The sequence below is a fragment of the Arctopsyche grandis genome, chromosome 7 (assembly GCF_051622035.1).
Source record: "Arctopsyche grandis isolate Sample6627 chromosome 7, ASM5162203v2, whole genome shotgun sequence".
Taxonomy (NCBI): Eukaryota; Metazoa; Arthropoda; class Insecta; order Trichoptera; family Hydropsychidae; genus Arctopsyche; species Arctopsyche grandis.
In genome coordinates this window covers 31,036,590-31,049,697 of record NC_135361.1, presented here as the reverse complement: position 1 = coordinate 31,049,697, position 13,108 = coordinate 31,036,590, and the positions used below count along the sequence as shown (strand labels likewise).

At 32.4% G+C, this 13,108-nt stretch overlaps 1 protein-coding gene and 1 long non-coding RNA gene across 2 annotated transcripts; both read left to right on the top strand.

Moving 5' to 3' along the window:
• Window positions 1-5,365, top strand: LOC143914363 (sensory neuron membrane protein 2-like). Its single transcript, XM_077434555.1, has 9 exons — window positions 1-160; window positions 1,733-1,890; window positions 2,070-2,211; window positions 2,300-2,548; window positions 2,630-2,847; window positions 3,895-4,091; window positions 4,184-4,302; window positions 4,377-4,505; window positions 4,645-5,365. Exons 1-9 carry the CDS (start codon window positions 47-49, stop codon window positions 4,813-4,815), a joined length of 1,497 nt encoding a protein of 498 aa, XP_077290681.1. The 5' UTR covers window positions 1-46; the 3' UTR covers window positions 4,816-5,365.
• Window positions 5,366-9,912: 4,547 nt separating this feature from the next.
• LOC143914901 (uncharacterized) lies at window positions 9,913-11,480 on the top strand. The gene is made up of 3 exons (XR_013260864.1): window positions 9,913-9,951; window positions 10,494-10,650; window positions 11,352-11,480. It is a non-coding gene; the product is annotated as an uncharacterized LOC143914901 (long non-coding RNA).
• Window positions 11,481-13,108: the final 1,628 nt, after the last annotated feature.

Genomic DNA, 13,108 nt, shown 5'->3' with positions numbered 1-13,108 from the left:
ATTACAGCTTCGGTCCTAGTTGTGGAACGTTCTCTTATACATAAAAATGGGTAACATTTGCAAAATCGTTTTACTAATCTTGGGCCTGGTTCTGGCAGTTCTGGGCATTGTCTTGGGATGGGCAGTATTTCCAGTCCTCGTAGAAAAGAACATCGTTAAGGTTTGTTTTTAACATTTTTAATAACTTTTAAAAGAACTTGTCGACTTTAAAATGTATTACTCCATATATATGTAGGTATTTCAAAATAACTTGCTTGTTTCAAATAAACCATATATGATGTATTTCTACACCCATTAGAGATATAATTTTAAGATATACATATAATATAATATGAGATATAATTTTAAGATATATAAGAGATATAATTTCAAATTTGAGATATAATTTTTCATATTTTTCCTACACCCCGAAAATAAATTTAAAGAAATATACTTTCACGAACAGACTTGTTATTATTGAAAAATCAAAGTGAGGACCACTCTTTTGTATAGGTTGGGTCAGAAATAGTCGAAATATTTGTATGCATCTCGAAAATGAGCAGTTTGATTAAAGCTATGACTCGAAATTAATTTTGGTTTCTGCACAGTGACATCTATACATATCTTGTGATACTAATTAAATTGAAAAAAGTCTATATTTTTCGTTAAATTGTGATATATTCAAGAGGTAGCATCAAGGCTTGGCACTAAATACATATAATAAAATAATCGAATCGGTTTCTACAAACGCATAGAGATTAATAGTGGTTATTATTCAATTGCTAAGTAAAAGCATATTGTATAAGGTAGCATTATGTCACAAAGTCATTTTATGGAAGATAATGTACCTCATATGAGTTCAACACATTATCCATCACTTTATATCAGCATAATATCTTTGAAATTCGTTGAATTTTTCTTGGTGGAACCAAAACATTCGAGAATTTCATGATTTATTTTCATAAATGTCGAAAAAGTGTAAATTTTGCAAGAAAGTGATTTATGAAATGAAAATATGACTTTCTTTTATAATGCTATTCCATGTACATGGGCTGTTTTTATTTAACTTCTCAATGAAAGTGATCATTTTCATGTTACCAATCGTCTTATTATTTCCAACACATTCTACATATGTAATTTTGATTTTTAAATGTTTTTTATTGTTAGTAAATTATGTTCACAATACATCTTATATCTATTTTAATAGCTACTGATCTACTGATCATTTTCTATTTTACAATTTTAATTTAATTTTGTTAGTAATCATAGTATTATATTATTCTAATGTTAATGTACAGCATAATAGGAAAAAGAGCTCAAAAACCTATTTACAATTCTTACACATCTCTAATGGTATGTTCACCAACTGTTTATAATCCTTTCATGATAATTTATCTTAGTGATTACAAATTATTATCCTTCTCGTAAGTATAGTATGTATAGGAATTTTATTTGTTATGAATTAAGATATCGTATCTCAGATTTATATTTACATGCAAATTACAAACTGCTTTAAATCAACAATATCTTTTCATGTGACATGTTATTTTCTTATTATAAAAAACATGATACAATGTAAGGTTTTTTAATTAATTTTATCGCTATCGCACACTTTATCAATTACATTAATAGGTATTATAAGAAAATATTCAAAATCTTATCCAATTGTTAATTAAAAAGTGGCGTGTTCCCAGCGATGATGAATTGCTGTGAAAAATGAAATTATATCTAAGAAAAAATCAAATGATTTCAGAGCGTCGTATTAGAGAAAGGATCTGAGGCTTTTGAACGATGGGAAGAGGTTCCGTTTCCTGTGGACTTTAAAGTATACATCTTCAATATTACAAATGGGCCAGAAGTCATTGCCGGAGGAAAGCCGAACCTTACAGAAGTTGGACCTTACATATATAAGTATGATGAATAAACTGGGTGTTGTTTTTTTTTTTAGTTTAGGAATGAAGCAAATTTAAACCATTCTTTACTTTTGTAAAGAACAATGAAATTTTGTAATATAAAAATATTTTAAATTTCGGAAAACAGTTTAGAAAACAGAAAGGGTTGAAATTTGAAGTTTGTCTACTGATTTACAGGCAATATAGATATAAAGTTAACATTACTGATGAAAATGGTACTCTGGGATATCATCAATATGAACGATATGAATTTGACGAGGAAAAATCAGACCCATTGAAGGAAACTGACCCAATCGAAGTTCTCAATGTGCCATTTAATGTATTATATTTACTTTCCATAAAAATGAAATCATATATTATGTGTTTATATAACCAGATGGTGATTAAAAAAACCAACAAATTTCCAGGCAATCCTTCAAGTAGCCGCCACCAAAGGGAGTGCTGAATTGTTGGGTCTTAGTTTGTTTCTAAAAAACATTTTTATGAACAATATAGATATTGTTATATCAACAACGATTGAGAATTTGCTGTTCAAAGGTATAAAAATTTGCGAAGGTGGAAGCCCTAAGATTCCCTGTGACAAAATTTTGGCAGAAAAAACCAAAACTATGAGAATAGACGTAGATGGTTCCATCTACATATCCATGTTTAATCATGTACGTACAAATACATGTATTGTTTGTTTGAAACTTTTCATTGAAATCGTCCGTTAATAATCTAGCTATTTTTTGGTTTAGAAAAATATGTCTCACGATGGTAGATACTTGGTGCAAGACGGTACCAGGGAGATACAAGAGTTAGGAAGGATCATGGAGTGGGAAGGTTCATCCACTCTTGGTTTGTGGCCTGATGCAAATTCAACGTGCAATATGATTAATGGCACCGACTCCACCATATATTCACCGTTCGTGGACAAAGCGAAAACTCTTGACATTTTCAACTCTGACATATGCAGGTTAGTGGCTAAGACCATCAGTTATAATCATAATTTGCAGCTGCTCATTATCCACTGTCGGATGAAAGCCTCTCCGATATGTTTCCATTCTTCCTCGTTCTAAACACCACCACACATTTACATTAGCCAACAGCATAGCTCGGTCGTAAAGCTTCTGCTTAGCACCGAGAGGCGCCGGGTTCGATCCAATGAGCTAACCTCGATTGAAAAGAATTTTTCTGAGTATATCTGTAGTGCTGCTGGTCAGACTTGGATATTTGTGACTCCAGGTCGATCGTTTCCTATCAGAGTTTGCCGATTTATCTGATTTCATTGTTGAAACGGTTCCCGATTAAAATTGGCTAAAATCCTTCCTATCTACAATGTCACCACTATTTGAGTACGATTAATGTACGATCAAATTTATGTACAATTCATAGATGTCTCGTTAATTTGCGAGTTTTCAGTGACTCATAATTCAACGACTTGTATAATAAAAATGCTGCATCACTTCATTCGCTCCAATACGTACTTCGCTTCCAGTCTCTCTTCTCGTTGCATCAAGTATACTTCGATAATTTTCTGAATGCATTCAATTCAATGCAATGAATTAAATACACTCCATTGTAATTTCATTTATCTCTTTATTTATTCTTCCCTGTGCCAATTATATTATAGCTAAATGTCTCAGGAAGGACGTATCAGGAGCGGTTTATTACTATATCTTTTCATTATATTGAAAATGTGACGGCTGGTTAGGCTTGATCTGATATGCAAACCTACAGTTTTTAATTATTTAGATCTACCAAATTTGGTATACTATTTTATAATATTCCAATTACCTTATAGTACTTTAAAAAGTTTTGTTTTTTTACATCTTGTGTTCCAAATTTCACTCCCCGAGCAATTCGGCTATACAAATTCTAAATGAAATACTATCTTTATCAATATTTGAGTATATACACATAGTTTAAAGCCTCTAAATAAACTCGTACTAGTATTTGAATGATCATTAAGTGTGCTGGAAATGCTTAAATTAAATAAGATATTTTTAAACATTTGTTTCAGATCAGTGAGGACCCGTTATAAAGAGGATATATCGTACAAAGGTATTCAAGGCTTTCGATACGTCTCCGGTGAGGAAATGTTTGCAGCTCCTTCAGAAGAAAATGAGAATATGTGCTTCTGTTTGAATACCACCATTGGAAATACACAGCCAAACGGTTGTCTCAAGAAAGGAACTATTGAGCTATTTTCATGCCTTGGTATAAATAAACATATCTACATATAACTGAAATAGTTCTGAAAGCAAAAAACCAAATTCATTAGTTTTTATGTATATATTTTATAATTCAAGATTCACATATCGTTCTATCTTACCCACATTTTCTGTACGCGGATGAAGATTACCAAACAGGAGTCACCGGTCTTTCACCAGATGAAGATTTACATCAGATTTTCTTGGATATAGAACCGGTTAGTATATTTTTGGTTTCAATTGTTTATTTCCTTTCTTAATTATGGTATTATATAAAAATTAAAAATTTTAGAATACTGGTACACCATTACGTGGTGGAAAAAGAGCACAATTTAATATGTTTTTAAGAAATCTGAGACACATTAGTACAACTTCAAAGCTAACAAGCAACACTTTACTTCCGTTTCTATGGGTGGATGAGGTAAATATAATTTTAATGATAATAAAATACTATATTGAAAATGTTTGCTGTAAATACAAATTCCTGCCAAGAAAACAATTTCAGTAAAGTAGTTTTTAGTTATGAGACATTTAAAAACTCATGTCATTTTTTTTTTCAGGGTATCGAATTGCCTGATGAATTTGTTGATTATTTAAATGATAGTCTATTTAGCGTTTTGCTAATTTTAGAAATAGTAAAATGGGTTTTAATCGGTGTTGGCTTGCTAATAGGGATTACTTTTACAACTGTTTTAATATGCGGCCGAAAGAAAAAAGGCGAATTTGTATAGATGTCGCCAATTTATTGAAACTCATTTTTATACTCTATGGAGAATATCTTGTAAATATAAATGTATACAGTTATTTTTGTACATAAAATATCTATTATATAATGTAAATTAATCTAGTTCTTATTATTAGTTGTGTAATCATTTAAGTTAATGTATTTTTAATAGAGATATATATTTTTAAGGACATTGTATCATCTGAAAAGCTTAAACCTTGAAAAATATGTATATTTTACATAATTAATTTTAAACTGCCCTCGGTATTTGAAATATTAAATATATGCATATTTTAATCTTATATAATATATGATAATTTTAAATTTATACTTTAAATGTAATATGTGTAATAGGTTAATCAATAATATCTGTGTAAAAAATAATAAATAATAAATGTTACTATGAATGTACAAAATATCAATAGATAACAAACCGGAGGATATTAAACCACAAACGGAAAATCCAATACTAACAATGTAAAATAAGAATATCAAATGATATTTATAAATGACATATTTCAATGTGTAATAATGTGCATACACACATAAATATATTAAATGCGTAAAACATGTGTAAATGATTATTAATACTCGTTAAAATTATTTCATACATTATGATCATAGTAAATCCACATTACAATATACTAGCAGATTTTCCTAACGATATTATTTTTGTAACTTGGTGCCGTCTGGATAATTGAGGTTTTACTGCAATTTTCAATCACCATTTTGATGATTTTGAGGTAGCGTATTTCTGGTTTTTTTTTGGTCAAATTAATATTTCAAAGTTAGGTCAATAAAGGCTACAAAATCGTCAGCACAAATTTGTATTTTGAATACAAATTTTAAATGAATGCAACAGATTCCCGAATTTTTAAGTGAAATAATAAATGCAAAGATATCGTTACCGCTTTTGAATGCTCTTTAAATAATTGATAGATTTAATTCAACAGCAAATTATAAATATATGAAGATAGGAGATAGAATATTCCAGTTACCGCCGCGCCGCAACAGCTGAGATATATTTCAGTAACTTTAAATGGTCAAAAGTTATTTAAGATCTTCAATTGCTTAGGATAGACTAAATATTTTTAATTGAGAGCAAAGTAACACAATTTTATGATTTAGATTTAGAATTATTGATGACTTTGCTTCCTTGAAGGCAAGGATAATGCATTTTTCAATATAAAAAACTTCGGTAATTATACTTCTCCATTTGCATCGTATTAAAAACGAATAAATACTAACAATTATTATTTTTGTTTAGTTATTCATAGCTTATATACATTCATGTAAATATTATGCTAAAAAAATTGCATTTACATTTGTCCAACCGGAATAAAAATTTTATTTTAGATTACTATTTCTATTTGATTACTTTTTTATTCTCTTTATTGCTGCATCTTAAGAGAATTCTATTGAAATTTGCACTTTATTTTAACATATTATATAATAATAATAACTTTTATTTTAGACGATAGGGAGAATAGTGCAATTTCCAACGCCCATATAGATAATAAATATAATATTATTGAAAAATACATGAATAAATATATAAATAATAATAATTAATTAATCAATTTAATGTCTATTTAAGGCGGTCGGTGGAGTAGTTCCATCCATCGAACATACAGTGAAGAATTCAAATGAGAAGATGCAGCGGCAAGAAGACAATTAGATGATAAAAATATGCGAAGACGTAGAGAGGCCGCTATCATCCTGAGAATGGCCTCAAAGTGAGGCACATGCCCTTCCACAAACATTTGCGACGTGCTGCAGCCCCTAGGTAGCCTGAAGATAGGGTTGCCAGATGGTATCCAAAAGGAGGACATGTCCTCCTTTTCCATGTTTTGTCCTCCCGTCCTCCCTTACCTACTGTAAGTCCTCCTTTTTGATAAAAATTGGACGGGACTTATTTATGATGATTTAGTTTCATGCATTGAGTTCTTGAGCATCAGAGGTGTAGAGATTGACGATGTTAAGCTACACGATCAATTTTGTAACTTGATTTCATTTCTTAAATCAAAATCAGATAAAGTAGAAGCATATTATGATTTGAAGTTGCACGAGCAGTGGACAATCTACTTCAAAAGTGTTAAAAACATTGAATGTTTCTCAGAACTGCTCAAGATCTGCGAGTTTTATTTTTGTATAAGCGCACATAACGCAAAGATGGAAAGAGTTTTTTCACTGATAAATACTCAATGGAGCAAATAGAGGAATAGACTAAGTGTGCAGTCAGTTAAATCTTTAATTCTTACTCAATGCAACTTCATAAACATGATATGTGAAGATTTTTATAACGATTTGTTAAAAAACCAAGAACTTCTTCCCAAAATTGGCAGCTCAGTTAAATATGATTAAAATAAAGTAAAATAATATAAAAAATTCGTTTAATTTCTGAATGTCCTCCTTTTTTACAGAAAATCCTCCTTTTTAGACCCATCTGCCCTCCTTTATCAAATTATCATCTGGCAACCCTACCTGAAGAGAGCACAGTAGCAGTTGTTTTATTGTACCTTTATCTTCCTCATCGTCTCCCGCTTGTATCTGGTCCATAGTTCTCCAGTATAGAGGCTGGTACAAAATGACATAAATATTTGTCTCTTAACCTGTACATTGGCACTCCAATGTAAAACCGTATTGCCAGCATATTTGCCCTTAAAAAAATAGCTTTTCTTTGTCTTTCGATCCTCTGTCAGCAGGTGTCCCAGGTATTTGACTTCCCTAACGGTTTCAAAGTTTATGGAAAGTAATTTTCTAGTTAGCTGGAAAAAATGTAGGGGCATACAATCGAAGAGTTTTTCCCGGGCACCAATAGCTCTCTGCGTACAATTTATAATAATAAATGTTTAAGAAAAGTTTCTAAAAATATAGTTCACTCTTTCCAAAGTTGGGCCCGATTCGACCATGTTGGTGGCGCCTACTTGACTTCCTTCTCGTCCGTCATAAATAGTCGTATTTACAACAATACCGTCGTTTCTCTCCAACCGCTTTTTATTTACTCCACAGCTAAAATTTACTCCACAGCTGTGCTATTTTCATTTTTTTATTTCCCTGTATCAACCGTAACTAGAACTAGACAAATGACATTTTTCTAGCGAAAAGAATGATTTTTTTCTGAGTGTATGCAATCAATAACTCAAAAATCTTTATTTTTACTTGTGACGTTTTTCTTTCGGATTAACGATATCCCTACGCCACTGGAAGAAGCGAAGATGCGTACGAGTCGCATTCAGTGGGTGATCGTCGTTGGTTTCGTGCTATCACTGTGCTGCTTTCCAGGTATACTGTTTATATTGCAATCGAATCTAATATGTACATATATTCAAATTCAGTGCTCTGGATGTTGGAAATATCCTCCATCTTCGTCGACAGATCGGTCGTACGCACCACATTCTGCGATTGGGACCACAACTTGGCAAAAATTCACAATTATAATTTTACTAGTGAGATTATAAAGCAGTGGCTTTGCAGAACCAAACCATAACAGAAGAATGGAACAAAGCGACGATAATTTTAATCCACAAAAAATGAGATAGAAGTGACATCTAGAACTACCGACCCATTAGTTTACTTTCAGCGATTTACAAGCTCTTCGCAAAGATAATCACAGAAAGGTTGAAGAATATCCTCGGTGAAAACCAATCTATACCTATAGAACAGGCAGGGTTTACGGAAAATTTCAGCACAATGGACCATCTAATGGAGCTAATCGAGCGCGCCAACGAATATCCTCGAGTTTGCAAGCGAGACGGCATGTAATCCACCTCACAGAGTACAGCGGTCGGACTACATGCCATCTCGCTTGCACCAACACATTTCGCGTTACAACCGTATACACAACGAAAGCATTTAAATTGCAATTACCGCTTGAGTTAGTACGTTTAGATAAAAAAGAAAAATATTGAGATAGAAAACCAATCCTTATAAACGTGGTGAAATAAAAAAATTGCCAAATAAATGAAAAATAGCACGGAAAAGAAATCCGTGTATTTTATTATTTATCCGTGTATTATATATTTTTGACTTTTAAAATTCGCGAGACAATTAATTATAAGTATACAATCAACAGGAAAAACATCTGACTATTGATTCTAATACTCACTTTGAGCACAGCAATACTAGATTTTGAGTTAAAGACCGCAAAAGCCAAAAAACTATAAAAATCGCGCATTTTTTTAAACGCTCATATCTCGTAAACGATCACCAACCAACAAAAATCATTATCATATTCGAATCCAGTGGGTCAAAATTAGTAAAGCTTGGTTAGTCTCCGCTCTGGTATTTTTTTTGTTGCTCAGTGTAATTACATATAGTATTGATCCGGATTATAATAGTTCAGGATCCTGAAAATATGGTTTTGTTAGCATCTTACAGAGCTATGAAGATCTGTGAAAAGGGATTTTAGGGATGTGAAAAGCTATCAATTAATAGCATATGACACTAGCAACATCGTTTGGTTTTGACCTACACAAGTGGTATATTTTCCCGGTTTAAATGGCATCGGTTGATAAGCTGACCGTGACAGGATGCACCGTTTCATCTGAATTTTCTAATCACACAGTGTCGTTTATACAGGGTCCACTATGGATTTTTGCAAGATTTTAGTCGGCTAATGGCATCACGAGATAATATAAAATTTTAATTAAAAAAAAAATAGGACGAGTCCAATATTTTAACTAAAATTTTTGATTTTTCTTTCAGATAATTCAGAATGGTCGTCTTGAACAAGTGGTTTTGCTGCCTCAGCCCGAGGATTGGCACTCTGCTTATCGGCTTGCTCGGTTTGGTAAGCTCCGCCTAAAGACACTGCACAAAAGTGTAAAACAATGATGCATAGACGTCATAAATTAAATAATTATCTATTTATTTATTTTTTAGGTGGGAAATATTTGTGATCTCGTTTATTTTATTTGTGATTTTCCGTATTTAATAAGTTTATTACAACTCATTCCTTTCCACAATGATACTTTCGATCAGGGTATTCATTATTTCGTTTTTATCAACTTAAATTTTGATCTACACAATAAACTTTTTATGTGTGCATTTTTCAGTTATGCGGTCAATGTCGAGCTGTCTCATCGGTGTCGAGATAATTGGTATTCTTATGAACTTTGCTCTTCTATGTGCGGTCAATTCGGTTAGCAATGCATACTTTCTTTTATTTAAGAGTACATATATATATATACATATATATATATATATATATATATATATATATATATATATATATATATATATATATATATATATATATATATATATATATATATATATATATATATATATATATATATATATATATATATATATAACATTGTTGCGTAGGGGTGGGTGGAGGATCCAAATGAAAGGCCAAAGTCGTGTCACAGCATTTATTGATGATTAGGGAGATACACGCCCTGGCAGTGCTCCGTCCAGAATGTCTTGATATCGCCTAAGTACCCGTTTATAAAGGACATGTCGCTCCCTACATCTTCGACGTCCGGTTACTTTCCTATTGTTTAGGCACGTACCCGGATGTGCATTCCCACGGCACCCAGTCCCACGCTATCGCTGTCAGTTCTGAGAAGGGACCGGGTGCCGTTACTAAGCCAATTCGGTCGTCATTGTTTAGCCTACTTGCACTTAGCCTGGAGATAATCCGCGAAATAATATATATAAATACATGTTTTGTTCCAGGATAGTAAATTGATGCTGCTTCCATGGTTGATTATTAAAGGTCTCGGAATTACTGTTGCTTCTTTGATTTTCTTGTTAGCAGGCATTGGATGCTTATTCATTAGGAATTTCGTAATTTTAGGCGGTTTGCTTTTAATTCTGGGTTTTCTTATATGCGGTACGTTTCCCTTTTGAATATTTATGTGTAATATAATTTTTTATTTTATGTAACGCTTTGGCTGTCAAATGCTAATATATCATTTAGCCCAAGATTGCCGAATGAATTGTCGATGACATTGTAATTGCAAAATAGTTAACTTCAAAATAATCTAAGCATATAAACGAGTTTCCCTATTCATACTGGCACAGCACAGACCGGCAACTGCACGTAAACAGCAGTACGAAAAGTATTCTTTGGTACATTCATATCTGATGTGGCGTAGATGTAACAGCAGTAGCAGACAAAATCTATTGATACTATACAGTGGTACATGTCACAGTAACGTATCAAGCCAAACCGATTTTCTTCGGCCTCTGGAAATATTCACGCACAACGTGACGTCATAGTGGCGAGTGCACGCGTACTTACTTCATATTGTGACAATAGTGACTCGACGATACGCCGCTTGCAATATTGGGATGTACCGACGCGCTCTGTAATGTATATGTAAGTCGATTTTGCCTTGCACTCAGCCAAAACTTGCCTGAACGTACGCTGCTGAATAGTTTGAAGTAGTCTTTTCCGTGCACTAGATTTTTATCTTGATTGTGTTACAACAAATCAACGATCTTTCGACAATCTTGGACAGGCTAAAATGCCTCGCAACTGAAATTTTTTATGTGAAAGATTTTTGTTTTAATTATTTAATCTAATTCCAGGTATATATTTGTACATTTGGCTGTGCGTACTCAGTTTATATCGGCAATTCTGCAAGGAAGAATTGATGAATTTAAGCCGTAACAAAGAAGAAGCATGAATTATGGTCACGAATAGAATAGACATGTGCCTGTTTACTACAAATTACAAAATGTTTAAATATATGAAAACATATGTGCATATTTTTGTGCCTTAATGCTACATACATATGTATTTACTTAATGTAATGTACATACATATGTATGTACGTCGCCCCCTTAAGATTTTGTCATTAGATTAAAAGAATGTATTTAATTTTAAAAATGTATATTTATCGAAATATATCAAACATTTTGAAATAAAATTAGAAAAAAAAACAGGATTATTTTTTATATTATAAATGTCACATATTGAGAATTTTGCAATAAATACATATAATTATTATAAAATGAATTAGTCCACTTAAAACACAATTTATTTTAATTTTTATTAATGTATGTTTCAAATATTTTTTTCTTTATCTCAAAAAATAAATCTGTCTAGAGCAGTAACCTACATATTACATTATTAACAACTTAAATATTAATTATAAAATATATAAAAAACTAAAAACGAATTTTCTAAAGAAGACATACATACATATGTACTTTGGCGTTAGCAAAGTCTGTTATTATTTTATCAAAATTTATATTACTTGATAATTCACTTTCTTTTGATAATATGCCTAGATTTTATAATCACTCTTGACCGCTGGTTAATCTCAAATCATGTTTAATTATTTTTAATATCCTAAAATTAATTTCTGCTGAAGCCACTGGCGTAGGCATTGTGATGAATATTCATGAAAACGTTACATTTATAGATATACATATGTATATAGGTAGATAAATTCGAAAACTGCAGATTTAGTTATGGAACGATGATGAATTTAAATGAGATACGTAGAACTATTTCACTTTTCTTAACTTTGTTCTGCTGCTGATGTGTTGACCGTCACTTGCGGGGTTTAGATAAATGACTGACTAATGTGATCGTATCGTGATCTATGTAAGTGATTTCTTATCTTTTAGGTTGGGCAAATTCCGGCATTCCTTTAGTTAGGTGAAGTCCGGGACAATAAAGCTCTGACCGCACTATGCGACAACCGAACGATCCGACACTTCACAACAGTGTGCGACAATATTAGGTAAACCGCACTTGAACGATAGCGATGCGACACTACGCAGTAAATTATGTCAATCATTCGTTCGCGGAGCAAGATTGACGAAACGGACGTTATTATAGTATCTTTGATATGCGAGGAAGAAGAATAATCGATAAAAACCAAAAGATTATGGATACATGCTATTTCAAAGTCACGATATGAAGAAGGAGATTAATTGTCGCAAGGCAACCCCCACTCAACGACACTTGCGTCACGTCGCAAACGACACCTTGCGTCAAAGTTGGTCGAAAAGTCAAATTTGACGCAAGGTGTCGTTCTACGTCATGCGACTGTCGCGCAGTGCGTCATGTCTCATACAATTCCATACAAACAATATTTGGTCGCGCACTGTTGTGAAGTGTCGGAACGTTCGGTTGTCGCATAGTGCGGTCAGAGTTTAAGGGTAACTGAAACGACGGCATTGTTGTAAACGGTTCGGTCAGGCCCCAGACCAGCTTTTTTGCCGCCCTGGGCAAAATTATTTTTGCCGCCCCTTATATATTATTATTTTAAAACAAAATCTTCTATTTTCAAATTTCCCCCTCCTTGACCATTTTCTGGATCCGCTAGTACGTG

Excerpts from the sequence above, each read along its gene's own strand:
- LOC143914363 (XM_077434555.1), top strand. The coding sequence starts at position 47 with ATGGGTAACATTTGCAAAATCGTTTTACTAATCTTGGGCCTGGTTCTG. Across the intron at positions 2,549-2,629 it reads ACATATCCATGTTTAATCAT|AAAAATATGTCTCACGATGG; the intron begins GTACGTACAAAT and ends TTTTTGGTTTAG. Across the intron at positions 2,848-3,894 it reads TTCAACTCTGACATATGCAG|ATCAGTGAGGACCCGTTATA; the intron begins GTTAGTGGCTAA and ends CATTTGTTTCAG.